The 25558-nt window shown below is 47.2% G+C and overlaps 1 protein-coding gene and 1 long non-coding RNA gene across 7 annotated transcripts in view; one reads left to right on the top strand and one right to left on the bottom strand.

The window, feature by feature from the left end:
- Positions 1-25348, top strand: part of Pipox (pipecolic acid and sarcosine oxidase) — a 44755-nt gene extending 19407 nt beyond the window's left edge. Inside the window, exons 1-9 of one of the 6 annotated variants that reach the window (XM_031353676.1) lie at positions 11163-11190; positions 11530-11683; positions 13003-13151; positions 21659-21872; positions 22481-22663; positions 23163-23309; positions 23632-23790; positions 24332-24407; positions 24690-25348. In XM_031353676.1, coding sequence (XP_031209536.1) covers positions 13087-13151; positions 21659-21872; positions 22481-22663; positions 23163-23309; positions 23632-23790; positions 24332-24407; positions 24690-24820 — 975 coding nt within the window. In that variant the 5' untranslated portion in view covers positions 11163-11190; positions 11530-11683; positions 13003-13086 and the 3' untranslated portion in view covers positions 24821-25348. Of the gene's footprint in view, positions 1-4184; positions 4293-8226; positions 8372-10984; positions 11191-11529; positions 11684-13002; positions 13152-21658; positions 21873-22480; positions 22664-23162; positions 23310-23631; positions 23791-23981; positions 24077-24331; positions 24408-24689 lie in introns of those variants that run through there. The other 5 variants (XM_031353677.1, XM_031353673.1, XM_031353671.1 and 2 more) reach the window with 5 other exon arrangements.
- Positions 2346-11008, bottom strand: LOC116078438. The gene is made up of 4 exons (XR_004113547.1): positions 10692-11008; positions 9125-9233; positions 7964-8342; positions 2346-2837 (listed from the first exon to the last, which is right to left on the bottom strand). It is a non-coding gene; the product is annotated as an uncharacterized LOC116078438 (long non-coding RNA).
- Positions 25349-25558: the final 210 nt, after the last annotated feature.

Below are 25558 nucleotides of genomic sequence, written 5' to 3'. Positions count from 1 at the left end.
TTTCCTTGGCTCCTTATCAATCAACCCCGGCAAACCCTGGGTGAGCAACAGCAGTAGCCAGCAGCTGCCAGGGCAGTAGGAACTTCATTTCTGGCCCTGACGTTTATAAATGTGGCAGAGAATACCAGGAGGGACTGGAATGAATCAAACCGCTTCCTCAAGGGTCCCCAGGGCTGCTTTAGACTTTCTTCCCACCAGGAGTTGGTGTCTTCTCTGCCTTTGCAGGAGTGGGAGCATGGAGCACGGCGGTGTGTGACACAAAATGAGCCACAGTCTTTGCCCTTGCTCACAGAAGACCCCACTGGCACCTGGAGAGAGGCTGGGAAGAGGCCCTGCGTGGGAGAATGCTCGCTCTGCCACGCCACAGATCTCAGTTTTCATATCCGAGAATTAGGTTTTTAATTTTTTTTGTTTTGTTTTTGAGACAGGGTCTCCATTGTGTAGCCCTGGCTGGCCTGGAACTCGATAGGTAGGCCAACCAGGCTGGATTTCAACTCTTAGAGGTCTACCAGGTCTACCAGCTTCTACGTACATACATGCATGCATGCCTGCGTAGCTGGACATGTTGGCATACATAATCCTATCACCTGGGAGTCTTGAGACAGAAGAATCACTGCAAGTGAGGCCAGTCCAGGCAACATGGCAAAACCTTATCCAAAACACAAGCAGGTGTGTGCTCAGGGAGCTGAGGGTTGGGGGTTGAGTGCTGGACTGGTGGGGGTTGCTGCTGGTAAAAGACTCCAATAGAGCACTTATTGCTTTTCTAGAGGGCCTGAGTTCAGTTTCAAGTACCCATGTTGGTAGCTTACAACCACTAGGAACTGCAGCTCCAAGGGATCTCTTAACTACTACCGCCCTCTGAGGGTACCCACACACACACAGACATATATATGCACACACACACAAATAAAAATAAATAAGGAAGGAAGGGCCTGTCTATTGATTTACAGAGCTGTTGCTGAAGATGGAGCTCAGAAGCCTAGGAAGTGAGCAGCCTGAGCAAGCGTATGTGAAGCCATGATGAGGACCAGCCCTGGGGCTGGAGAGATGGCTCAGCGGTTAAGAGCACTGACTGCTCTTCCAAAGATCCTGAGGTTCAAATCCCAGCAACCATATGGTGGTTCACAACCATCCGTAATGAGATCTGACACCCTCTTCTGGTGTGTCTGAAGACAGCTACAGTGTACTTATATAGCTACAGTGTACTTATATATAATAATAAATCCTAAAAAAAAAAAAAAAAAAAAAAGAGCTTGGCAGTGGTGGCGCACTCCTTTAATCCCAGCACCCGGGAGGCAGAGACAGGTGGATTTGTGAGTTTGAGGCCAGCCTGGTCTACAGAGTGAGTTCCAGGACAGCCAGGGCTATACAGAGAAACCCTGTCTCGAAAAACCAAAAACAAAAAAGAAATTTTTGTTTTATTTTTATTTGTGTGTATATGGTGCAAGGATCAGAGGTACCTGACACTGGGTGCATGCATGTGTGTATGTGTGTATGTGTGTATGTGTGTGTGCATGTGGAGGTCAGAGAATAGCTTTCAAGAACTGGCTGTCTCTTCCCATCTCATGGGTCCAGGGACTCAAACTTGGGCCTTAAGGTTTGGCAACAAGCTCCTTTGCCCACTGACCCTAGATGATGCTTTCTGAGGCCGCTCCCTGCAGACCTTTCCTAGCCCATTCCAGGAACCTCCACTTTCTTCTTTCCTTTGAGAATTCTGGGCAAGATGCCCTGAGAGTCGGTTCCAAACACAACTGGAATCCTCCCAATGTCTTTTCTAAGCCTTTCTTTCTCCTGCCCCCCAAAACAGCAGGCAAATAGAGGTGGACAAATGTGTGGAGGGAGAGACTGCCAGGGAGTGGGGGCAGGGTATAGAGGGAGGAGCAGGGAGAGGGGGAGTCAGGAGAGGGGCTGCCAACCACTACAAGGCAGGAAGCTGGTAGCAGCTGGTTACAACTCACCATGCCACTGAGAACCCAGCAGGCTCCTCTTAAGGTTCTGTAGAGATTCCTGCTCGTGAGATGAGGCCCGGCATGGGGCCCCGCAACCTCCTTTTCTTTATATTCTCGAAATTTCCAGACACTGCTTGTGACCTTTCACCTGTTCTCTAGCTTTTCTGCGGATTTGGATTCTATCTAAGCCTAGGGCGGGCTGTGGCTGAGGGTGAGGATGTAGGCAGGATGCTAATGATGCCCAGAGCCTATCCCTGGGTCCCATCAGGACTGCAGTGATCTGTACAGCATTTCCTTCTAAGCCTTTCCTACACATAACAAGATTCCACCCAGCTTCACTCCCCAGAGGCAGCTACTGGCTATAGCTTCTTGTTACAGGAACCAAGAAAAACCTGATTTTCTTTAAACATTTGCTCAACACTTTATTTAGAGAGGTTAGGCACTACACCGGGAGGTGTGTAGGGGTAGGGACAGGACGATGAGTGCTAGACTGTGATTCTCAGGTGTTCTGCGCCATTTGGGATGGTGAGCCATTATACATCCTATTCTTCCAAACACACCCAGGAAGCAGGACCCTATCTTAGCTAAAGACAATTAACCCTGAGGTCACAGCCTATACCTGCACCCTATCAGCATGGGCTTCTTTTAAACAAGTGCAGTGATTTCCAGGAGGTAATCTCTTTGGCAAATTTCTCCGGCACTTATTTCAATTCATGATGGTGCTTTAGGGGCCCCATGCATACTGGTCCTCCAGCCAAAGCCTGCCTGGCTTACACAGAGCCAGCTCTCCTGGTGTCTGTTAACGATGAGATTTCCACTTTTGCTGTCCAGTGAGGGAGGCGGCCATCTTTGCTCATACTTGCCATTGTCCATTTTTACTGTTGGTATCTGGGAAGGAAGGTGATTGGAGAAGACGGTGAGACCAGTGTAAATGAAGGTCATCCTGGAGGGTTTATGCATTCTAGGCTTAGTGGTTGGCCTAGAACCAAGTGTGGAAGCCTGGCAGTGGTAAGCCAGGTTATCTACACCAACTGTGCCAGTAAACAATGGAAAATGCTAGATATTGAGGACATTTTTAAAGGTGTAGCAAGACATTAACAGGATAACATGGAAGAGAAATCAGAATCAGATGGTAGAAAGATCCTTTATTTAAAAAGCCTGTGTGTCAAGCTGGTGAGATGGCTCAGCAGGTAAGAGCACTGACTGCCAAAGGTCCTGAGTTCAAATCCCAGCAACCACATAGTGGCTCACACCCATCTGTAATGAGATCTGATGCCCTCTTCTGGTGTGTCTGAAGACAGCTACAGTATACTTATGTATTAATAATAAATCTTGGAGCCAGAGAAAGCAGGGACTGAGCAAGCGGGGCCAACCGGAGCAAGCAGAGGTCCTAAAAAGTCAATTCCCAACAACCAGATGAAAGCTCACAACTATCTGTACAGCTACAGCATGTATTCATATACATAAAATAAATAAATAAATCTTAAAAAATAAATAAATAGGGCTGGAGAGATGGCTCAGCGGTTAAGAGCACTGACTGCTCTTCCAGAGGTCCTGAGTTCAAATCCCAGCAACCACATGGTGGCTCACAACCATCTGTAATAAGATCTGATGCCCTCTTCTGGTGCATCTGAAGACAGCTACAGTGTACTTAGGTATAATAATAAATAAGTCTTTAAAAATATATATAAAAAATAAATAAATAAATAAATAAATAAATAAATAAATAAATAAATAAAATAAAAGCCTGTGTGTCAAGCCAGGCCATAGTGGTGCATGCCTTTGATCTTAGCATATGGGTGGCAGAGGCAGGTGACTGAATTTGAGGCCAGCCAGTTTGAGCAAGTTTCAGAACAGGCAGGGCTACACAGAGAAGCCCTGTCTCAAGAAAAAAAAAAAAAAAACACCACCGACAACAACAAAAAGCCTGTATTAATCCTAGCAAATGTGAATTTTTTTCTGGGAATTTTTTTACAAGGAGGGTCCTAAAACCCCAAGCACATTGCCTGTGTGTAGTGGAGAGTGAAACAGAAGGTTCTAGACGACAGACCTGTAATCCCAGATACTCTGGAGTCTGAGGCAGGATGATCAGAAGTTCTAGGCCTTCAGAGTGAGGTCAGAATGGGATCAGAGGACATAGTTCAGTGGTCACAGTGGTTGCCTAGCAACCACAAGACCCTAGGTGCAAACTCCAGTACCAAAAAGTACCTGAATATGGTGAAGCCCTGAAGGGGTACTACATCAGTGGAGAGGCAAGTGGCTGTTGGTGGTGAACTTCCCACCTTGCAGCAACAGTGATGTCAGGCTGTGAAGACTGAGAATGGCCAGGAAGGGCAGCAGCAGGTGCCAGAGCAGAGGGAGGCGCTGCCGACAGAATCTCAATCCCAGACACAGCCTCTCCTCCACAGAGGACGATGGTGCACTGCTCAGACCTCTGACCTGTCCCTACCTTTAATGCCCACTGGTCATGGAATGGTCCGGAGTGGGATACACTGGGCCACAGCTGTGTAACGACACCTGCTGGGGACCACCAGCCATATCTAGAGCCCCTCAGACAAGCGTGCAAATGTACACACACATTTGTGGGACTGGGACAGAAAGACCTGGGAGTGAGGAAGGACAAGAAGGTTCAGTGTATGGGGATGGAGAGGTAGCTTAGTGGTTAGGATCATTTGCTTCTCTTGCAAAGGACCCAGGGTCAGTTCCCAGCACCCACATGGCAGCTCATAACCATTTGTAACTCCAGTTCCAGCGGGTCCAATGTCGTCTTCTGGCTTTCAAGTTCACCAGGTACACTTGTGACATGCATGTATACATGTAGGCAAAGCACTCCTACCCCTACAGATAAAACAAACCTTAAAAAGAGATTCAGGGTCCTTTTGGGACGTTTTCTCTTAAATAAAACCCCCTGCCTCATTTTAAGTGCATTTCCTTGTCCTAGTGAACTCTGAGAGTTTGTTCATGCTAGTCAAAGTTTCTTCCATTCAGTTATATCCCCAGTCCTTGTTTCTGGAGACTGGGTCTTTATTTTCCAAGACAGGGTATCTTTGTGTATCCCTGGATATCCCAGAACTAGCTCTGTAGATCAGGCTGGCCTTGAATTCACAGAGATCTGCCTGCCTCGGCCTCCCAAGTGCTGGGATCAAAGGTGTGTGCTACCACTGTCCAGTGAGACTGGATCTTTCTAATCTCAATCTGGACTTGAATCTTTCTGCCTCCCATTACAGACATGCACCTTCATGGTTAATAAAAGTATTTTACATGCCCTCCTTTAAAATCAGGCTCTTACCTGGCAATGGTGGCATATGCCTTGAATCCCAGCACTGGGGAGGCAGAAGCAAGGCAGATCTCTGAATTTGAAGCCAGGTGGGTGTACAGAGTGAGTTCTAGAACAGCCTGGGATACACAGAGAAACCCTGTCTTGAAAAACCAAACCAAACCAAAACAACAACAACAACAACAACAACAAAAATGGGGTCTTATGAAGTCCAGGCTAGCTTTAAACTTGTTATGTAGCTGAGGATGGTTTTAAATTCCTGGTCCTTCTGCCTTAGCTTCTCAAGTACTTGGATGACAGGTGTGTGCCACTGTGCAGGCTTGAGAGCATCCTTTTGTATAAGTTGTACCCCAACTCTGTCAGACAAAAAGATGATTTAGCATTTTTGTAACGCTGTCAGTCCCTTCTCAGGACTTCTTATTCATCTCTCTTCCCTGTAACTGGCCTTGTGATTTCACCGTTGTATGCTGGAGTGCAGCATTGACTGTGACAACTGCCATTTAATAAATGCAAAACTCAGCCGGGCGGTGGTGGCGCACGCCTTTAATCCCAGCACTTGGGAGGCAGAGGCAGGCGGATTTCTGAGTTCGAGGCCAGCCTGGTCTACAGAGTGAGTTCCAGGACAGCCACGGTTACACAGAGAAACTCTGTCTCGAAAAACCAAAAAAAAAAAAAAAAAAATAAATGCAAAACTCAGAGGAATGCCAGGAAACAAGAGCCAGGGCCTCTGAGTGTCCCACCTGTACCACTGCAAGGGGGAGACTGTCCTGGGCAGCTCAGAGGGGCATCTCTCCCTTGCTGGATACCCAGCACCAGAACAACCAAAGAGGCCTAGGAATCCAGGGCACCTATCATAACCAGAGAACCCTGTCACCCATCACAGGCATGTATGCGTGCTGTCTCTGTGCCTAACGCCTCCTTCATACCCATCACGGAAAAAATGCCAACTCCTTATGACTGATGTGGATGCCAAGATAAAGGCAATGAAAACACCAGGATGTTACATAGGAACGCGCACACACACAGACACACACACACACACACACACACACACACACTACCATACATACTGTATAAGCATGTTTGTATACTCAAAGAACATCTCTAAAAAGATACAAAAGACAAGAGCGATAGTGTCGCCTCTGATAGAGAATTGAGCTCTGGGGATGGGTGGAAAAGAGACTCCTTCCACAGCGTTCTTTTTTGTACATTTTACTGTTGTTCCATGTGTATGTATTACCTACGAAAAATGACAATAGAAAGACGACTCCCTCCTTTTAAGAAGCGTAGGGGGAAGGCAGACACGCAAACAATTACAGCACAATATGCGTTTTGTTATTGTGGAGTCTCTGTACAGGATGGAGAGACGATATAGGAAAGGCTACATCTGCTTGGGGATATCTGGGGGTGCCTGGGAGCTTGGAAATCAGGTGAGCAGTGGAGCCTCTCTCCACTCAGTGTTGCTAGGGTACCAAGAGCTCAGTGGGAAAGGGTCAGTAGTGGAGCTGTGGGAGCCAGCAGAGGTCAGAATGAAAGCTATCTTGTGTGTCAAGCTAAGGAGTTCAGATTTTTATCCTAATAGGAAAGGGCAGCTATGAAGAAAATATTAACGAGGAGTAACCTGTCCAGATTTGCCATTTAAAGGATGTCTTTAAAGGTGGAGAGATGACCTGACCTAAGGGGATCAGAAATGAAGTGGGAAATCAACCTGAGACAGAACAGTGGGTCTTCAATGTGTATGCAAAGTGCTCACAAAGCCTGGTCTTTTCGTTCCCACAATCCACATCCTCTTGAGCCTTCAGGAACCCTGGCACCTAGGAGCTGGCAGCCGGTAGGATCTGCCTTCAGGGTAGGGCTCATCCCCCTGTCTGCCTACCTCCTTGCCCTAGGCTTCAGCTCCTTGGCAAAGTGGGGCAGGGAAGGAAACAGAACAGAAGGCTCTCCCTCTCCACTCCTAGGTCTCGCTTATTTATTCCACTCTCTCTCTCCACTCGGGTCCTCTCATTATTTCTGAGCTGTACAGCTTGCTGCTTCCCTGGCTCGCTTCTTCCACCCCTGTCTGTAAAGTGTCAATCAAGCCATCGGATGAGCAGTTCAGCCCTCACATCTTCAGCGTCTCTGCCCCAGGACATGAGCCCTGGCTGCTGACACATACAAGCAGCAAGGTGTGTAGGGCTGTTGGCTCGCCCTTTAATATTCCTCCGATCTGGAATGGGTGTTAAAATGGAATTTGAGGGGATCGCTTCTCTCTGTCTGCCCCTGTCAGGACATCCACAAGGACGGGCAATCCTGATAGAAGGGGAAGCTTTTAGAACCAGATTTGCTTTTCATTTCAAGGTTGGGCCGTGGCCAGTGTCGGCTTTCGGAGGAGCCACCGTTTGAAATTCTTAACAAGAAGCAGAATGCTTGAGTTCAGGAATCCAGGGCAGGCTTGTGAAGTAGGGACGGGGAAATGGGATTGTCATTTTATCTCTGAAGGGATATTCTATTAAACAGGGGTGGGGGAAATACAGAGGCTTGGCAGCTTCCCTGCAGCTTCCACGGAGGACTGAACAATATCGGGCAGCAGGAAGGACTGAGATTAAAACAAAGAAAGAACTTCCCAGGTCCTGGATCCAGTAACCAGGGAGAAGTGAAGCATCTGCTTCCCCTGGGGATTTCTCCTCCTTTTATAAATTGTGAATGGAGGCACCATTTTTATAGAATATGGGAACTAATGAGAATTAAGCTCAATTACCTCACCACCAATTTCTTCTTATATCTTTGATCAGCATGTACAGAAGTCACGGCTGTAAGCCGCGTGTCATTTGTGTTCTGTGTCTCTGTATCAATTTCCTATCTGCATTTCTACAAAGCAGGGTCCTCATGCCTTCCACTCGGAATCGTCACATTGTATCAACATGTCAGCGTTTGCTTAGCTATTCCCTGATGCTGGATCGCTTCCATTATTTTTTAATATTATAAGAGCTCAGATATGCATGTCTTCATACAAAAGCCTTTTCCTCCCCCAATGGAATAGCTTGCCAAGTAGAATTTCTGGGTCAGAATGTTTGAACTATTTTATCCTATTGTCCATGGCCCCAGAACATTCCACGGGATCCTGTATGAATTCTCACCTGCAACACAACACAGACATCATATTAAGGTTGTATCATTTTTATTTTTATTTATTTAATAAACACATAATAGTACCTTCCTGTTATTTAATTCCCTTCTCTTCGACTGCTGGTGAGACTGGGCACACTTCCATGCAAGGATTTATTGCCTGCTTTTCCTTGCGTGCAAGCTGTTCATCTCTGCTGACATCTTATCACAAGAAATCCAGGGGCCGATCTTATATATTTCTATCAAGCCCTTACACACTCAGGGTACCATATTTTTCTTGGTTATATCTGCTATTATTTTACTGTAAGGGATCTGTCCAGCGACGAGGCAGATGTTATCCTGTCCTTTGTAGGGTGGTGGTGGGGGGGGGGGGACAGAATGTAGTGACCTTTAGACTCTATTTTTTTTCCTCCCTCAGAAGGAAAAAAAAAAACAACCCAGTCAAATGGCAGTCCTTCTTTGGGCTCCTATTTTACTAGGAAAGGAAAGACCGGCCAGAAGACTGCTAGTTGCTAAGGCTACTCTGGGGGTTGTAGACGTGTTGCTGGGGTTTCAGTCAGCCACTGTGCTGAGGTGGGGCAACTCCCTGCAGTCGTGTGCACCCCCCCATCACTGTTTTCTCTTTCCTACTGTATGACAACTAGAAAAACAGCAAAACGTTAAAATCAGAATCATGACTATAAGCTCTCATTGTCACTAGAGCATTGGAGTGAGAGGGGAGTGTCCCGGGGCCAGGCTGTGACTTAGGTTTGTGAAGCCCTGGGTTTGATCCTCATCACCACATTAAACCTACGCATTGGTGCAGGTCTATATTCCCAGGAGGCAGCGGCAGAAGAACCGGAAGTTCAAGGTCACTTGCAGAGGCAAAGCAGGTTAGGGCCAGTTAAGTGATGCATGAGACTCTGTATCCAAAAAAGAAAGAAATCACTAACAAGAAGAAGTTTTGGAGCAGATAGACCTGGGTTCATGTCTTAGCATCTTGACACACCCAGTATGGGGCTTTGGACAGGCTGTGCCGTCTTTGTCTGTTTAGTGGTGTGTTTATGATTATAAACAACCATCCTCAAAAGTTAGTGTCTAAAAACAAGCATTTTATTTTACTTCATAAAACTGAGGAATGCTGACACAGCTTGGCTGTTGGGTCATGTGCCACTGACTGGGTCTGGACACAAGGTCCAACATGGCTTCTCTCCTACGTGTGACTTTCCTTATTCTCTCTCTCTCCTCTCTCTCTCTCTCTCTCTCTCTCTCTCTTGCTCTCTCTCTCTTGCTCTCTCTCTCTCACAGAGTGGCTGGATTTCTAGTGTGGTGGTTCAGGGTCTAAGAACCTAAAATGGACCCCCAAATTGTATAAGAATCAGGACCCGTCAACCCTGGCTCTGTCCCCACTGCCTGTAACAATATTCACTGAACCTGCTGCCCGGCACAGAAGGCTTCTGTACACATGGCCCCTATGTGTGCTGAGCTGGCGCCTGGTTGGTTCCCTGTGTGCCTGAGGACAAGGTTCTTCAAGGCAAGAAAGAGGATGTTGTCCAAAGGCATGGTTCAGAAAGAGGGTGACAGTCACTGTATTCTATGGGGCACGCATGTGATGGGAAGACCGACAGAGAAACTTGAGGCTATCTTTAATCTGCCAAAAAAATGAGGATAAAAATACACACACCAAAAAACCCCTGAGAATTTAATGAGATAATGTATTCAGAGGCAGATTTACCAGGAAGCTAATAAAACTTCAACCATGGGGCTCCCTAATTGAGCGGTCTCTTCGAAGTCCTGCCATCTAATTTTGCATGACTAATTTTTCTCTTTTTTTCTCTTTTATTTTTAGTGCTGGGTATTGAACCCAGGACCTCAAGCATGCCAAACACAAAAGTCTACTGCTGAGCTATGCCTCCAACCCCCTTTTTCTTTTATCTTAAAATGGACCCCCAAACTGTATAAGAATCAGGACCTGTCAACCCTGGCTCTGTCCCCACTGCCTGTAACAATACCCATTGAACCTGACACAGAAGGCTTCTGTACACATGGCCCCTATGTGTGCTGGGCTGGCGCCTGGTTGGTTCCCTGTGGGCCTGAGGACAAGGTTCTTCCTCTCACTGTCCTTTCCTGGTTTTTTTCTTTTTTTTTTTTTCAGGATCATTTATTCTCCTTTTTCAACATGAAAGTAAAACACACTGAGAATGATTTCATAATCACAAAACTGCCCTCCCAGTTGGCCCCTGCATCTACCCCCTGACCTCGCCACCCACCAGGGAGGAGGGCCAAACCCTGGGCATCCTGCCAAGTTCTTAGCTGGCCCTGTAGATCTCTGGAGGAAATCAAGCTGCAGAGAGGGAAGCCAGCAGGGGGAGGCAGCATACCCGGTGCCCAGCTTGGTCTAGGAGGCATTGAAATTCCGGGGCCGAAGTCCTGAGACAAAGATCATAATGAGACAGGAAGGTGGCATGGGAAGGCGTCCATTTGCATGACAATAATTGAGCCAAGAATAGCAAACTAGAGGGATGCAAGGGTGAGGCTGGCAGCTGAGCTGGGCGAAACCTCACAAATCAGTCCACCCAGCTCTGCTCTGCAGGGGGAGGCGGAGGCTGAGCCCTGTGCCAGGCTTTTTGGGGAGGGAAAGAAAGACAAGGACATGGGCCCCAAGGGATTGTGGGAACTCTAGCTTAGCTGGACTTTGCCTTCCTCCTCCCCTTCTAGCCTGGAGGTGCCTTTGCTTGCCTTCTCCTCTGTGGGCTTTGTGGCATCATGGCTGCTCAGACAGATCTCTGGGATGCTATTGTGATTGGAGCAGGCATCCAGGGCTGCTTTACAGCTTATCACCTGGCCAAACACTCCAGGAGGGTCCTCCTGCTGGAGCAGGTACACTGTGCCTTCTGTCCTTCTGCTGTATAAGACTGTCCCCTCTTTCCTCTCCTAAGGCAGGCTTTCCAGAACTTTTGGGCTATAAGTGAAGCCAAATGGCTGGACATCAGGAATTCTGTGCACTTTGTAGCTTTGTAGCCACTTCACGTGGATCTTGACAATTCAAAGAAAATTTCCACCCTCAAGTCCATGTTAGATTTCTTGGTATATTCTTTTCAAGCCTCTTAGTTCTTGCCCAGGATCAAGAAGTGTCCCACCTCTTCTCATTCTTGCTACCCTGTGTTGTCTTTGCTCACATGGTTGATACAACCAGAAAAAGAATCCGTTCTGCTCTAGGTAACCTTAAATAAAGACGGTTTTGCCTAGAGGCAAAGGCTGATGTACCAGCTTTGGAGGAAGCTGCATTTTCTCAGCCACTCCTTCCAGAACCTAGCAGGAGCTGCTGTTGATTCGGCCACCTTTGGGTAACAGCGACCTCCTTAAGATACAGGTATTTTCCTTAAAGGAAAAGTGGTCACATGACTGCTGTGAATGAGGGTGGCACTGGGACCCTGCAGGGCCCCTCAGGGGTGGGGCCTGTGCAATCGGTCAAGTTGAATTTTCTACCCCAGTGGCTTCTTCCTTCCCATCCTGCCTTGCAGTTCTCCAAGCTGGTTCCCACTTCCTGGGAAGTGTCTTCAGTTCCTCTGTTTTCCCAAAGCCCAGGGGATTCCTGTTACAACCTGCAGGAAAACTCCATTTTGTTTCACCCCACCCCCCAATCCCGAGATTGCTCCCTTATCCTGAGTACCTGAAGGTTCAGTGAGATAAAATCCTTTTCCTAATCTGTAAAACCGAGGGGCTAGAGTTGCATAATCTGGAAGGTTCTTTGCGACTCTGCTTTTCTAGGCGTCTAAGCAGGGTGTGAATACAGTGGACTAATAGAAGGTTATTAACGGATGGGTGGCTGTGAGGGCTGTTTACGAAAGGGGATGCTTAGTCAGTGCTGAGGTACTGCTAACCCGAAGGCCTGGCCAGTCAGTGGGCTGGAAGGAGACCTGGAAGGATTGTATGGAAATATCTAAACCTGGCAATGAGGGCCTGAAAATCTCAGTTGCTCAGGAGACTGGTCCAGGGGGATTGTAAGTTTAAGATCTGCCTGAGGACTGTCAAGATGGCTCAGCGGAGAAGAGGACTGACTGCTCTTCCAAAGGTCCTGAGTTCAAAATCCCAGCAACCACATGGTAGCTCTCACAACTACCCGTAATGAGATCTGACGCCCTCTTCTGTTGTGTCTAAAGACAGCTACAGTGTACTTACTTATAATAAATAAATCTTTAAAAAAAAAAAACCTGTCTTGGCTATATAACAAGACAATGTCTCAAATAAATAAAAAGAGGTGGGGCTGGTAAGATGGCTCAGTGGATAAGAGCACTGACTGCTCTTCCGAAGGTCCTGAGTTCAAATCCCAGCAACCACATGGTGGCTTACAACCATCCGTAATGAGATCTAATGCTCTCTTCTGGGGTCTCTGAAGACAGCTACAGTGTACTTATGTATAATGATAAATAAATCTTTAAAAAAAAAGACATGACTGTAGACCAAAATTGTAAGAGTACTTAATTCAAGAAATATATATTTAAAAAAAGAGGTCTAGCGCTAGCTCATCTCCAGGCACCTACTTGCCTCATGTGTACAAGGCCAGAGGGTCAATCCCCAGGACCAGAAAGGAAGGAACCATGTGAAGCCCGAGCTGGCTTCTAAAGAGCAAAGGAAAGGCTGCACCAAAAGGCAGTGGCTTCCATTGTCTTTCTCTTTTCTTGCTTCTAGTTCTTTCTTCCCCATTCCCGAGGAAGCTCACACGGACAGAGCCGCATAATCAGAAAGGCTTACCCAGAGGACTTCTACACAAGGATGATGAGGGAATGTTATCAGACATGGGCCCAGCTGGAACGTGAAGCCGGAACCCAATTGCACAGGTGGGCAAGGGACAAAGACTAAAAATGTAGGAGGTCCACACATCCAGGTGCTTTGAATGTGTAAGGTGTGAGCTTGAAATGCAACTGAAGAGACACAAGCCCAGGAGGGAGGCACCAGTCATGTGGAGGCCTTCCGCTCACCACCATTGTCTCTCTGCCGATGCTGCTGGCCTCCGCCAGCTCTGAGTTCCAGGCCTGTTTAGACCCTGTGTCCAAGGCTTGTACAGGTTGTGTTCTGAAAACTTAGAGAATGACCGTGGATGGGTATGTAGAGTAGGCTTGCATGGAGCATTCTATATTCTAACTCATGTCCTAACCTTTTTTTTGTTTTTGGTCTTTTTCAAGACAGGGTTTCTCTGTGTGGCCTTGGCTATCCTGTAGACCAGGCTGGCCTCGAACTCAGAAATCTGCCTGTCTCTGCCTCCCAAGTGCTGGGATTAAAGGTGTGCGCCACCACCGCCCAGCTCATGTCCTAACTTAAAAAAAAAATTATGTATATTGTATGTGTATGGATGTTTGTATGTGCAACTACATGTGTGCTGGTGCCTGGTGCCCAGAGAAGTCAAAAGAAAGTATCAGACCTTGGAACTGGAGTTACAGACAGTTGTGAGCTGCCATGTGGATGCTGGGAATTGAACCTGGAACCTTTGCAAGAGCAGCAAATACTCTTAACCCTTGAGCCATGTCTCCTAACATCCTATCTTTATATGCTGCACCCTCACCCCCACAACAACCTTACAAACGCATTTTATTAATATACTATCCCCTGGGAACAAAATGAGGCTGCTCCAGGGACCAGACAGTTTGCCGGGAAGTGACTCCCAAGGCAACTCCTTGTTGCCCTGTGGTTCTCTCCAAACCTTAGGGTTCCTCTGACAAGGGCCTTTCTGACACTACTAGGGAAGGAAGCAGAAACCACTCCTGCATCCCCGTTTACTCCTCTGAACTTTTAACTGAACCTCCTTTACATAACCCTGGCTCTGCCCTACAGGGTGGCAGTTATTTTAATGGCTGTGAACCAAGAGGTTACTGTTCTGTTACAAAAACACCATTAACTTAAGAACAAAGTGAAATCCATTATGCAAATACAGCCAGGGCAGCTAATTAAGGATTTGTTCAGAGACAGCTAATACGCCCAGCACCCAAATAAAGGAGAATGTCTTTCTGAGGAGTGGCCTGGCAAAGGGACCCTTCTCGGGCTGCTGCCTGTGAGTCCTACTGAGCACTTTAAGGTAGGAGATGAGCCTGAGACTTGAAGAACAGAAATCTGCCCAGCAAATGTTGACAGATAGGCAATCATGAGATGTCTGGCTTCACACAGTTGACTTCCTGACTCAACTCCTACCAGTTATATGGTTGGAATCTCTGTACCTCATAGGGATTTTTGAAGGTTAAGTAAGACTTTGGAAAATATTCAGCACAGTGCTGGTACCTTCGAATCCTGGAGGTCTCTCCCCGCTATCCTGGGTCTGCTGGGCTACAGAGGAGGAAGATCAAGAGGAAACAAAAAGGAGGCAACAAGGACATTGGGGATGTAGCTCAGTTGGTAGAGTGCTTGCCTTCCATGCATGAGGCCCTGGGTTCGATCCTCAACACCCCATGACACTGGGCATGGTGGTAGTAATCCCAACACTTGGGAAACAGAGGCAGGAGGAATGACACAGTGATTAAAAGAGCTACACAAACTTGAGATCCAGGATTTGGATGCCTGCATCTATGTATCAAAATCCACGTGTACAGCTCGCTCACTTTGCTCCACAGTTTTGTGTTTTAAAAGAATTATTTTACGTATGTGAGTATACTGTCACTGTCTTCAGACACACCAGAAGAGGGCACTGGATCCCATTACAGATGGTTGTGAGACACCATGTGGTTGCTGGGAATTGAACTTAGGATATCTGGAAGAACAGCCAGCGCTCTTAACTGCTGAGCCATCTCTGCAGCCCCTGTTCCACAGTTTTATAAAAGTGAAAAGGGAAGCTGCTGAGGCTTAGGGTGTCTTAGTTCTCCTCTTCTCTTCTCTTCTCTTCTCTTCTCTTCTCTTCTCTTCTCTTCTCTTCTCTTCTCTTCTCTTCTCTTCTCTTCTCTTCTCTTCTCTTCTCTTCTCTCTCTCTCCCCTGCCCCTCTCCCTCTCCCTCTCCCTGTATCTCTTTCCCCTCCCACTTCCTCTCTCCCTCTCCCTGTCTCTCTCTCCTGTCCCCTTCTTTTTCCTTCTCCTCCTTCTTCTTCTGGTTGTTTTTACAAGGTCTCTTTGTGTTACCCAGGCTGGCCTCAAAGCTCTGGGTTCCATTTACCCTCCGTCTCTGGGGTATTGGGGACTGCAGGCCTGTGCCACCACCAGCTGTGTAGCAGTCATAACATATTGTTGTAAGTCACTGAATTACTACACTCTCAGTTTGGAACCAGGGTCAGCAAACTTATTCTGTAAGCCACACAGGAAGTATGTTAGGCTTCTCTGGCCATATGGTCTCTTGCAAATATTCAAGTCTGCCATTGTAGTGTGAAAGCAGCCAAAGACGCAAATAAATGAACCTGGATGTATTCCAATAAAACTTTATTTCTAGAAAAAAAAATTACTTTATTTTGAGACACCGAAATCTGAATTTCATGCTATTTCCTTGTGCTTTTTAAAGGTTTATTTTTAAATTTTTTTTAAAAATGTATTTCTTTTTAAGTATTTAAGTATTTTGAGTGTTTTGCCTGCATAGATATGTGTATAACTCATACATGCCTGCTTCCCTTGGAAGTACCAGAAAGAATTTTACCCTTGGAAATGGATTTACAGAGAGTTGTGAGCCTTGCTGAGTACTGAACCCAGGTCTTCTGCAAGAGCAATAAGTGCTCTTAACAGCTGAGCCGTTGATCTCAGCCTATTTTAATTTTCTATGTGCATGAGTATTTTATCTGCATATATGTATATGTACCGTGTATCTGGGGCTCATGGAGGTCAGAAGAGGGTATCATCTCCCCATGAACTGGAGTCATAGACAGTTGTTTGTGGTCATGTCAGTACTGGGAATCAAACCTGGGGCTTCAGCAAGAGCAGCCAGTGCTCTTAGCCACTGAGCCATCTCTCCACCTATCCTCCTTTTAGAGCAAGATTTTATTTTGTTGATGGCCCGGACACACAGAGTAACCCAGACTGACTTCAAACGTGAGATCTACCTGTTTTAGCCTCTGAGACACCTCAGGGCCTGAGCTACCACCCTGCTCAGAGGCTGTGCATCTTGCAATAGTATTCTGCTTTAGATTTCTAAAAATCAACCATTTAAAAAAACTACAGAAACCACCGGGCGGTGGTGGTGCACGCCTTTAATCCCAGCACTTGGGAGGCAGAGGCAGGCGGATTTCTGAGTTCAAGGACAGCCTGGTCTACAGAGTGAGTTCCAGGACAGCCAGGGCTACAGAGAAACCCTGTCTGGAAAAACCAAAACCAAAACAAAACAAAAACAAAAAACTACAGAAACCATCTTAACTTGTGGATTAAATAGACAAGAAGCTAGATTTGGTCCGAACTGGCTACGTTGCCAATGCCTACCTCCAAACATATTCAGGCCTAAGTAATTCCAGGTCTGAAAAGTGCTCCTGTGTGTTATGCCGTAGCCTGTGTGAAAAGAGTGCTCAGATGTCTCACAGCTCCAATTAAGAAAGATGAAGAGTAATGTGAATGAGCTGCAAAGCCTCCAAAGCACGATAGAGTGCTAAGTATTATTATTGCCGTTGCTATTATTCTGTCATTAACAACTCCTTTCTCATGGCTACCCTAATTTACTCACGTGTACTACATTTTTTTTTTATTCCTTTTACTGAATAGGATGCAGTACAGATAGATATTTCCACTCTCTGAATGGTACCTGAATATGGTTCTCCACCTTTGGGCTGAATGCCATCCAAATTGCCTTAGCTTTGCTCTTAATTTTGATTTTCTAAACGATTTCATCATCTCTGCCGTTCTTGCTTCTCTCTGGATCCTTCTAGACACACTGGCATAATACCATAAGATAAATGATAGAAATGAGTGTATTTAATGTCATCTGATGATGATTTGAAAAACCGCAAAAACCTTTCTGAGCCGGTGGGGGAGGCTGCCCAGTTCTTCTATTCTGCTTCCTGTGACAACGCATATGAAACACGGGTAGGCTCGGGTTATTTGCATACATTCTGGGAACAGACAATGACATGTGTCGAATCATAAGGCCCGAGTCTTTTGTGATGTGTGCAGCCAGGATGCTGGTACCAACAGAAAAGCCAGGCTCTGAGACCATCTCTCTCCTGCCCCGCCTTCTCCCTTTGAGTTCCACTATCCAGCTCCTGACCCGGGCTGCCCCTACTTCACTGACAATATCAGACAAGATCACAGCCGTAGGCAGTACAGCTGCTGGCAGAACCTGGTGGCCCCCTCCGCAGCTGCTGCTTCCTGTGCCTGCGAAGTGTCTGGCTTGTCAGCCACATCCCCTCCCTGGAGCAATCTTTGTTAACCAATTCCACCTCGGCCCACTGAGCGGAAGATGAAATACAGAGAGCTGTTCCCAAACCTACAAAGACAGCAGCCATTACCAAGGCCCTTCCCCAAGGTGATGCTGAGAGAGAGCTGGCTCACCTGGCACTTTGAACGGGAGCAAAGAGAAAGACAGCCAGGGCCCCGGGATGGGAAATGGAAGATTCAGGGAGATTTGTCTGCCCCTTTCAGCGCCTCCTGCTTTCCTCTGCCCCCTGACCCCAGCCCTATTTTAGTAACTGCTGGAGATTCCTGATTGATCACCAGATCCTGTGGTACATGGGCCATAGAGGCATCAATAGTTCAGAGGATTCTTCAGTGGCCTCTTCTCAGCGCTGGAGGAGAGTGGGCTGTGAGGAAGGTGGAGTCCAGACCAAGGGCCCCCTATTAAGGTGATGGGCATTCTGGGAGGTGGGAGTTGCAAACTTGCCAGGGTTCCCTGGTAACCTAGGGTTTCAGTCCCTCCTCTCTAGACTAGCCCTGACTATTCATTTCTTAGTTTTCCCCCCTCTCTGTAGAAAGACTTTTGTTCCTTTCTCCTTTTTTTCTCAAACTTTGTAGCTTGCGTCTGAGCCTTAAAAAAAAAAAAAAAAAAAAAAAAAAAAAAAAAAAAAAAAAAGAGGAGGTGGGTCCCTAAGCACAGGCATAAGAAATTGATGCAGAATCAGTAGTCTATTTATTGGGACCCAGGAAAAACCATTAAGAAAATAAGCACTTAAATGATTTTCAATCTGCCTGTGGAAGTCATCTGTCTTCATACTGGGGGAAAGACCCGGTCTCCGATCCTGGTTTTGATTGACTGATTTCCAATTCTCTGAGCATTTCCCACTGGAGCCCCTCACCTATCTCCCATAATGACAGGCCTTTGCATTTCCAGGCAGTGTTTTACATTTATTTCCGACTTGCTCATAATGGTCACACACACACAAAAAAAAACTCTCTCCAATCCAAGGTGTTTCTCCAACGGTGCACGGTTTCCCTCAGGCCAAATAGCTCAGCTGTGATCCACGGAAAATGAGAATTTCCCAAACACATCTTTGGACTTGGGGAGGGTCCGGCATCACGGATTCAGATGGAAAATTTCCCACTGTTAGATCAATATCTGGGCTAAGAAATAAATGTCACAGGGGCAGAGAGCTGGAGCAAAATGATTACAATCGGCACAATTACATTCAGCAGAATCAGCTCAGTGATTACTCCTAGGGTTGGGGAGCTCTGGCTTCATCCACCACAGGACGGCTTGGGAATTAGAACATCACTCAGCATTTCATAATTCGACAGATTTGCCCGTTGTCTTGGCACAAGTTCATTTTCCCCACACAATACGTCTCTGTAAATGGAGTTCAAGGAAAGAAGGAAGGTGGGAAGGAAGGCCAGGCGGAAGAAGGCAAGCTAAGCCAGAGGACAGGAGAGACCACGGCTGTGACATTGCATGCAGAGCTTAAGAGACACTCTGTGGGATTTCTGGACCAGAGAGCTGACGCGTCTGCTTAGAAGAGCTGTAAGCCATACCTTTCCCACAAATCTACTTAGCGTGGAGCCCATCGGGTAAAAAGGTTCAAGAGCACCTAAGTAGGTGCAGCGGTACGTGCCCGAAACCCAACACTTGGGAGACAATGGGAGAAGGTCCCTATCTTAAAGAAAAAAAAAAAAAAAACACATACATCCAAGATGGGGTGAGGTACTTTTTTGCCTAGTGTGTTGGAATCCCTGGTTTCCATCCCCAGCATCACAAACCAACCGCACACACTGGTGCTTCTTCTTTTCATTTTGGAGATGCTGGGATGGGGTCCAGGGACTTGTGCTTGGGTCTGAGCTAGGCAAGCAAATGCTCTCCACTAAGCGACACCCTCTAGCCTTTGGGGTGGCTCCCTAATTATCTTGTTGACCAAGAAATTGACTAGGCAAGTTTTCCTGACTTAAGAACTGATCTGAAGTTCTTTCAGGAGACTACAGAAAGGAGACTGGCTCCTGGCTGGGGATTCTGCCTCACGGAGGCTGAGCTGAGCTTTGAAGAGGCAGAGCCAGCGTCACTATCTCACCATGAATGCTGGGTAGGCGGGGGCCATGGCGAATGGATTGGGCATGCTGCGCAGCTCTGTGTACTGACACTGGCCCCCAGGCCCACTGCATCCCTACCCCCTCCCAGTCTTCCCTTTAATCCCCACGACCAGATAATGTGGGATTCGGAAGCATGTAATATCCATGAGACTCCATTATAGGCTATTACGAGCTTTATATGCAGTACCTGGGGGATGCAGCAGACTGCTGCTGGGCTGTGGAGCTGCTGAAGCCAAGAGAGAACATAGGAACTGTCCCAATGGCCAGAGGCACCTTTCTATTGTTTAGATAGCTCCCACAAAAAGGGACTTCTGGTCTATTATGGCAGAGGGGCAGGGGGCATCAAAGAGGAAGCCCAAAGGGAAACTGCTCTCTTCCTCACAGAGTAAGAAGGATGAGAGAAGTCTAGGGAGACTCCGTGAGTTTATTGCTGGAGCTCTATGCACCAATCCGTGTTTGTGTTTGTGTGAAAATGCCATAGTGTCTGTGTGACATTCTGGAGTGCTGCAGGCTTGGCATCCCTGTCCCCTGTCCACTCAGTGTGAGTGGCAACCCCAGGAATTGTGACGACCACAAAACATCCTGTACCACCACTGACCTGAAGGGAGCCCTGGATTTCAGAGGAGGAATTTAGGCCCTGGAGTAGTGAGTGAGTCACCAGTCAAAGTCACACCAAGGTGACACCCGGATTAGAAGCAGAACCAGATTTCCTTTTCCCTGAAATAAGAAGCAATGAGGCAGGAAAGTGCACAAGGTCAAAGCAGTGTATGATAGGAAGAGGGACAGGAGTGGGGTGGGGTAGGGGGAGGAGCCAGAGAGATGACCTGGATGTTAAGAATGTATACTGGCCAAGCAGTGGTGGCCCTTGCCTTTTTTTTTTTTTTTTTTTTTTTTTTTTTTTTTTTTTTTTTTTTTTTTTTTTGGTTTTTCGAGATAGGGTTTCTCTGAATAGCTCTGGCTGTCCTGGAACTCACTCTGTAGCCCAGGCTGGCCTCAAACTCAGAAATCCACCTGCCTCTGCCTTCCAAGTGCTGGGATTAAAAGCATGCGCCCGGCCCTTGCCTTTAATCCCAGCACTTGGAAGGCAGAGGCAGGTGGATTTCTGAGTTTGAGGCTAGCCTGGTCTACAGAGTGAGTTGCAGGACAGCCAAGGCTACACAGAGAAACCCTGTCTCAGGAAAAAAAAAAAAAAAGAATGCATATGTTCTTCCAGACACCCTAGGTCCCATACCCAGCAACCATGTTGGGTGGTTCACAGCTGCCTGTATCCCAGCTCCTGAGGATCTGACACCTCTAGCTTCTATGGATACTTGCACTCATGTGCACACACACATACACAATTTTAAAAACATATTATAAAAATAAATCTTGGCCGGGCGGTGGTGGCACACGCCTTTAATCCCAGCACTTGGGAGGCGGAGGCAGGTGGATTTCTGAGTTCTGAGTTCGAGACCAGCCTGGTCTACAAAGTGAGTTCCAGGATAGCCAGAGCTACACAGAGAAACCCTGTCTCGAAAAAACAATACAAACAAAAACAAAACAAAACAAAAAAATAAATCTTTGAAAAAAGTGAAGTAGATGGGGAGAGGAAAGAGAAATGGGGGGACTGGTGGACAAGTACAGAGGGGGTAAGGGATCACATCTCAGTAGGCACCTCATATCTCATTTGGCATTTCCAAGAGGTAAGAGAGGTCATGAGGACTTCTGCTGTGAAGAACAGGATGAAGGGGTAAGTGACAGTGAGTGTCGGGGGAGGACTTGGGAATGGTCAGGAAACCAGCCAGAGAATGCCAGGACTCCAAGATGGAGTCTAGATGGCTTTACCTGCACTCTGAACATTAGACAGAGCTGCAATTGCTGTAGACATGGGTCCCCCACCGAGGAATGGGACTAGATGGCCGGGGCATGACAAATCCCTTCAACCATCTGCCCTTTTCTTTTGAAACAGGCAAACTGAGCTCTTGGTTCTGGGAACAAAGGAAAACCCAGGATTAAAGACAATCCAGGCCACTCTGTCCAGGCAGGAGATTGACCACGAGTGTCTTTCGTCAGTGGATTTAAAGCAACGCTTTCCAAACATTCGGTTCACCAAGGGAGAAGTGGGGCTCTTGGACAAGACTGGAGGTGTCCTCTATGCAGACAAGGCCCTCAGAGCCCTCCAGGTGAGGCTGTGCAGCCCCGGGGCAATGCAACTCCTTTCTCTGGGCATGCTGGCCCCTAGTCAGGCAGCCCAGGCTCATGTCAGTATAAAGGTCTTTGTTCACTTTGACTTTGGTCCTGATTTTTAAGACAGGGCTCTGGTGCTCTCTCTCTGTCTCTCTGTCTCTCTGTCTCTCTCTGTCTCTTTGTCTCTCTCTGTCTCTCTGTCTCTCTCTGTCTCTGTCTCTGTCTCTCTCTCTCTCTCTTTCTCTCTCCACACCTGCTGGCCTCTTTATCAACCTGGAAGGGAAGGACTAAAGTGTCTGTATTCTTTTTTTTTCTTTCTTTTAAGATTTATTTATTTACTTTATATATATGAGTACACTGTAGCTGTCTTCAGACACACCAGAAGAGGGCATCGGATCCCATTATAGATGGTTGAGAGCCAGCATATGGTTGCTGGGAATTGAACTCAGAACCTCTGGAAGAGCAACCAGTGCTCTTAACTGCACTGAGCCATCTCTCCAGCCTCCTAGAGTCTGCATTCTTGTCTGCTCTAAGTAACAGGCTCTTGGTCTACCAGGCTGAACCATATACACAACTAATTCATCTCTTGTCCCTGACCTTGCAGCATATAATTTGCCAGCTAGGAGGCACGGTGTGTGATGGAGAGAAGGTAGTGGAGATAAGACCTGGTCTACCGGTCACAGTGAAAACCACCTTGAAGAGCTACCAAGCCAACAGCTTGGTCATCACTGCTGGTCCCTGGACCAACCAGATTCTTCGTCCCCTAGGGATCGAGTTGCCTCTCCAGGTAAGATGAGCTGGAAACCTGAGGGTCAGGAATTGAGAGGAGAAATCTTGGAGCCAGCCAGACTTGACTTTGAGCCTTAGATCTGCCGCTTCCTAGCGGTCAACATTGGGTAAATTAGTTCATCTCATTAAGCATCCGTTTTACCAATATAGGAAATAAGAGCTACCTCAAAAGGTTATTGGCGAATTAAATATCTGGTATTATACACCAGAGCCTCCATGAAATAGCCAAACTGATAGCCCTGCATAAATATGAAGTGTATCAACTCCTGAAAAGCTGATGAAGGAGGGCTGGGGTGCGGCTATGGGAGACAACTGAGGCTTGGAGATCTTGGTGAAATATAATGTATACTATATGAACATGATATATGTACATGATGCAAGAACTAGGTAAAGCAGGTTGGATATGAAAGGGCCACAGGACCTTCTCAGGCCCTGCTGTCATTATCTTAAGAGCTCCATGGCTTCTCCCTTCATCTCCAATCTCCTCCTATGTCAAGACCCTTAGGATCAATGTGTGTTACTGGAGAGAGAAGATCCCTGGGAGCTATAGTGTATCTCAAGCTTTCCCATGCATCCTGGGTCTGGATCTGGCCCCCCACCATATCTATGGACTGCCAGCATCAGAGTACCCGGGACTGATGAAGGTAAGGAGAAAATGCTAAGAAAGCTACTGGACTGCTAAGTGACCATGGAGGTCTTGGTATCCATGTTAACATCCCTCTGTAGGACCCTCCTGGAGTCTGCTTCACTATTGGCCACCTGCAGCATAAGCTCCTAAACACAGGGTGGGGCTGGAGGTGAGGGCTAGGTAACTTTAGGTGCTAACAATAGCTAGCATGTGCCAGGGTTGGGGATTGGGATAATGGATGGACACATCCTGTATCCAACCCCGCCCCCCTCCATGGGCTGGTATGCCCAGAAAGCCAGCTTTACAGCTCACGCTCATCCAATTGGGGGCGGGGGTAGATCTGCTATCACCATGGTGACAATGTGGACCCAGAGGAGCGGGACTGCCCCAAAACCTTCTCAGACATCCAAGACGTTCAGATTCTATGCCAGTTTGTCAGAGATCATCTGCCAGGCCTGCGGCCGGAGCCAGACATCATGGAGCGCTGCATGTACACGGTAAGCAGGCTGTTCCAATCTGCAAAATGGGGGGAGGGGCAGAGATAGTCAGACCCCTGGCTGGCCAGGCCTGACTCCATTTGACCTCTGACCCATCGCATGACTTTCAACTAGCCAGCTAATTCCTGTGGATTGGTTTACCTCTATGAGAGAAGGGCCTGTTAAAGATTATTCATATTCTTTTTTATTAGGCAGTGAGGCTTTTGCCTGGCAGTCCTTCCCTAAATTTCCCAGAAGAGCTCTAAAACAGATCTTGGCAAGATGTTCCCAGTTGAGCAGGCCTTGGGGACAAAGAGAAGAGACAGATGCCACCAGGCCCGAGGCATCTTGGCTAAAGTTAGTTCACAAAGATGACTACCTACTGTGTCCGTGGCACAGTAGGAGAGTGGCAGCTATTCAGTGAGAACAGAGGGGCTTGGGCAAGCAGGGAACAGACCTCAGCCCCATCTAGTTCTCTCTTGAAAGAGTCCCAGGCCAGTCCCTTCCAGCCAGAGCCTGTAGTTCCTATCATTAGAGGACACAGGTGTGACTTTCCTTCTAGAATACTCCCGATGAGCACTTTATTCTTGATTGCCACCCAAAGTATGACAACATTGTCATCGGCGCTGGATTCTCTGGTGAGTTTGAGGATGGGCAGGTGGGGTGCCTGTGGGCAGACCTACTGCAGTACCAGACAAAGGGGGATCCTGCATGCATTAGCTGAAGGCTGGCCACTGGGTATATAGGGAGGGCAGGCAGTGAAGAAAAAAAAAAAAAAGAGGGGATACTTGTGGCAGGCAGCAATTTCTGCCTTTGGGATGAGACCATGAGGAGAGGTGGCCCTGTCTGGGTGAGGAGGGAACTTTCCTAGAGCCCAGAGTCTGAACTTGAAGATACATGATACAATCTCCTCCCCGCAGGACACGGATTCAAGTTGGCCCCTGTGGTGGGAAAGATCCTCTATGAGCTAAGCATGAAATTACCGCCATCCTATGACTTGGCTCCATTTCGAATGAGCCGCTTCTCTACACTGAGAAAAGCTCACCTTTGACCCCAGCTGACTCTCACCTGGGCAGGAAAGCCCTCCTGGGGAAGACTTCGAGAAGGATGTGGCCTGGATGAGTTTCTTTTCCTCCTGTTTCAATGTAATCTCCGGTAAACACCAAATGAGTGAACCTCTTCCCCCAGTCAGCCTCCCACGTCTATCTCATTTCCCCTTCCCAGAAAGTCAGCGAGATTCCCCAGCACAGACAGCAAGATGCTCTTTAAGATGGATGTCTCAATGGGGAGGGGCTCAAGACAGGCTCGAGATTAAGGGACTCCTTTAAATTTCTCTTTGCTGGGACATTGGATGAACTTGAGATTGCTTTGACTAAATCTGCTCAGGGGAATGTAAAACAGATTATCTTTTATCAACCAGTAAGTAGTGCCTTGGGTTTTTTTGTTTTGTTTTGTTTTGTTTTTTTTGCCAAAAACTTAAGCCAACCTCCATTACCAACTCCTGTAAAGTCTCACCTCTAATAAATACACATTTGCCAGGGGGAAAAATGCTGAAAAAAATAAACAAAAATCTGGAGTGCATAATGTCTGCAGTGGTCTTTATTTTCTACATAGCCCCATTTCTTATCAGCTCTAATTATCTAAATTAGTACCACAGAATCTGCTACCCCGCCCAAGGAATCCATGGAGTCTCCAACCCATCGATGCACTGTGTCCCCCTGGTCTGCTGCTTTGTCTTGTCCTCATCTTCTCTCTAGATCTGTAAAGATGCTTAGCTCCCGACTCTCTC

Source organism: Mastomys coucha, unplaced genomic scaffold (assembly GCF_008632895.1).
Source record: "Mastomys coucha isolate ucsf_1 unplaced genomic scaffold, UCSF_Mcou_1 pScaffold5, whole genome shotgun sequence".
Taxonomy (NCBI): Eukaryota; Metazoa; Chordata; class Mammalia; order Rodentia; family Muridae; genus Mastomys; species Mastomys coucha.
The sequence above is the reverse complement of the archived record's forward strand: the minus strand, read 5'-3'. Positions and strand labels throughout refer to the sequence as shown.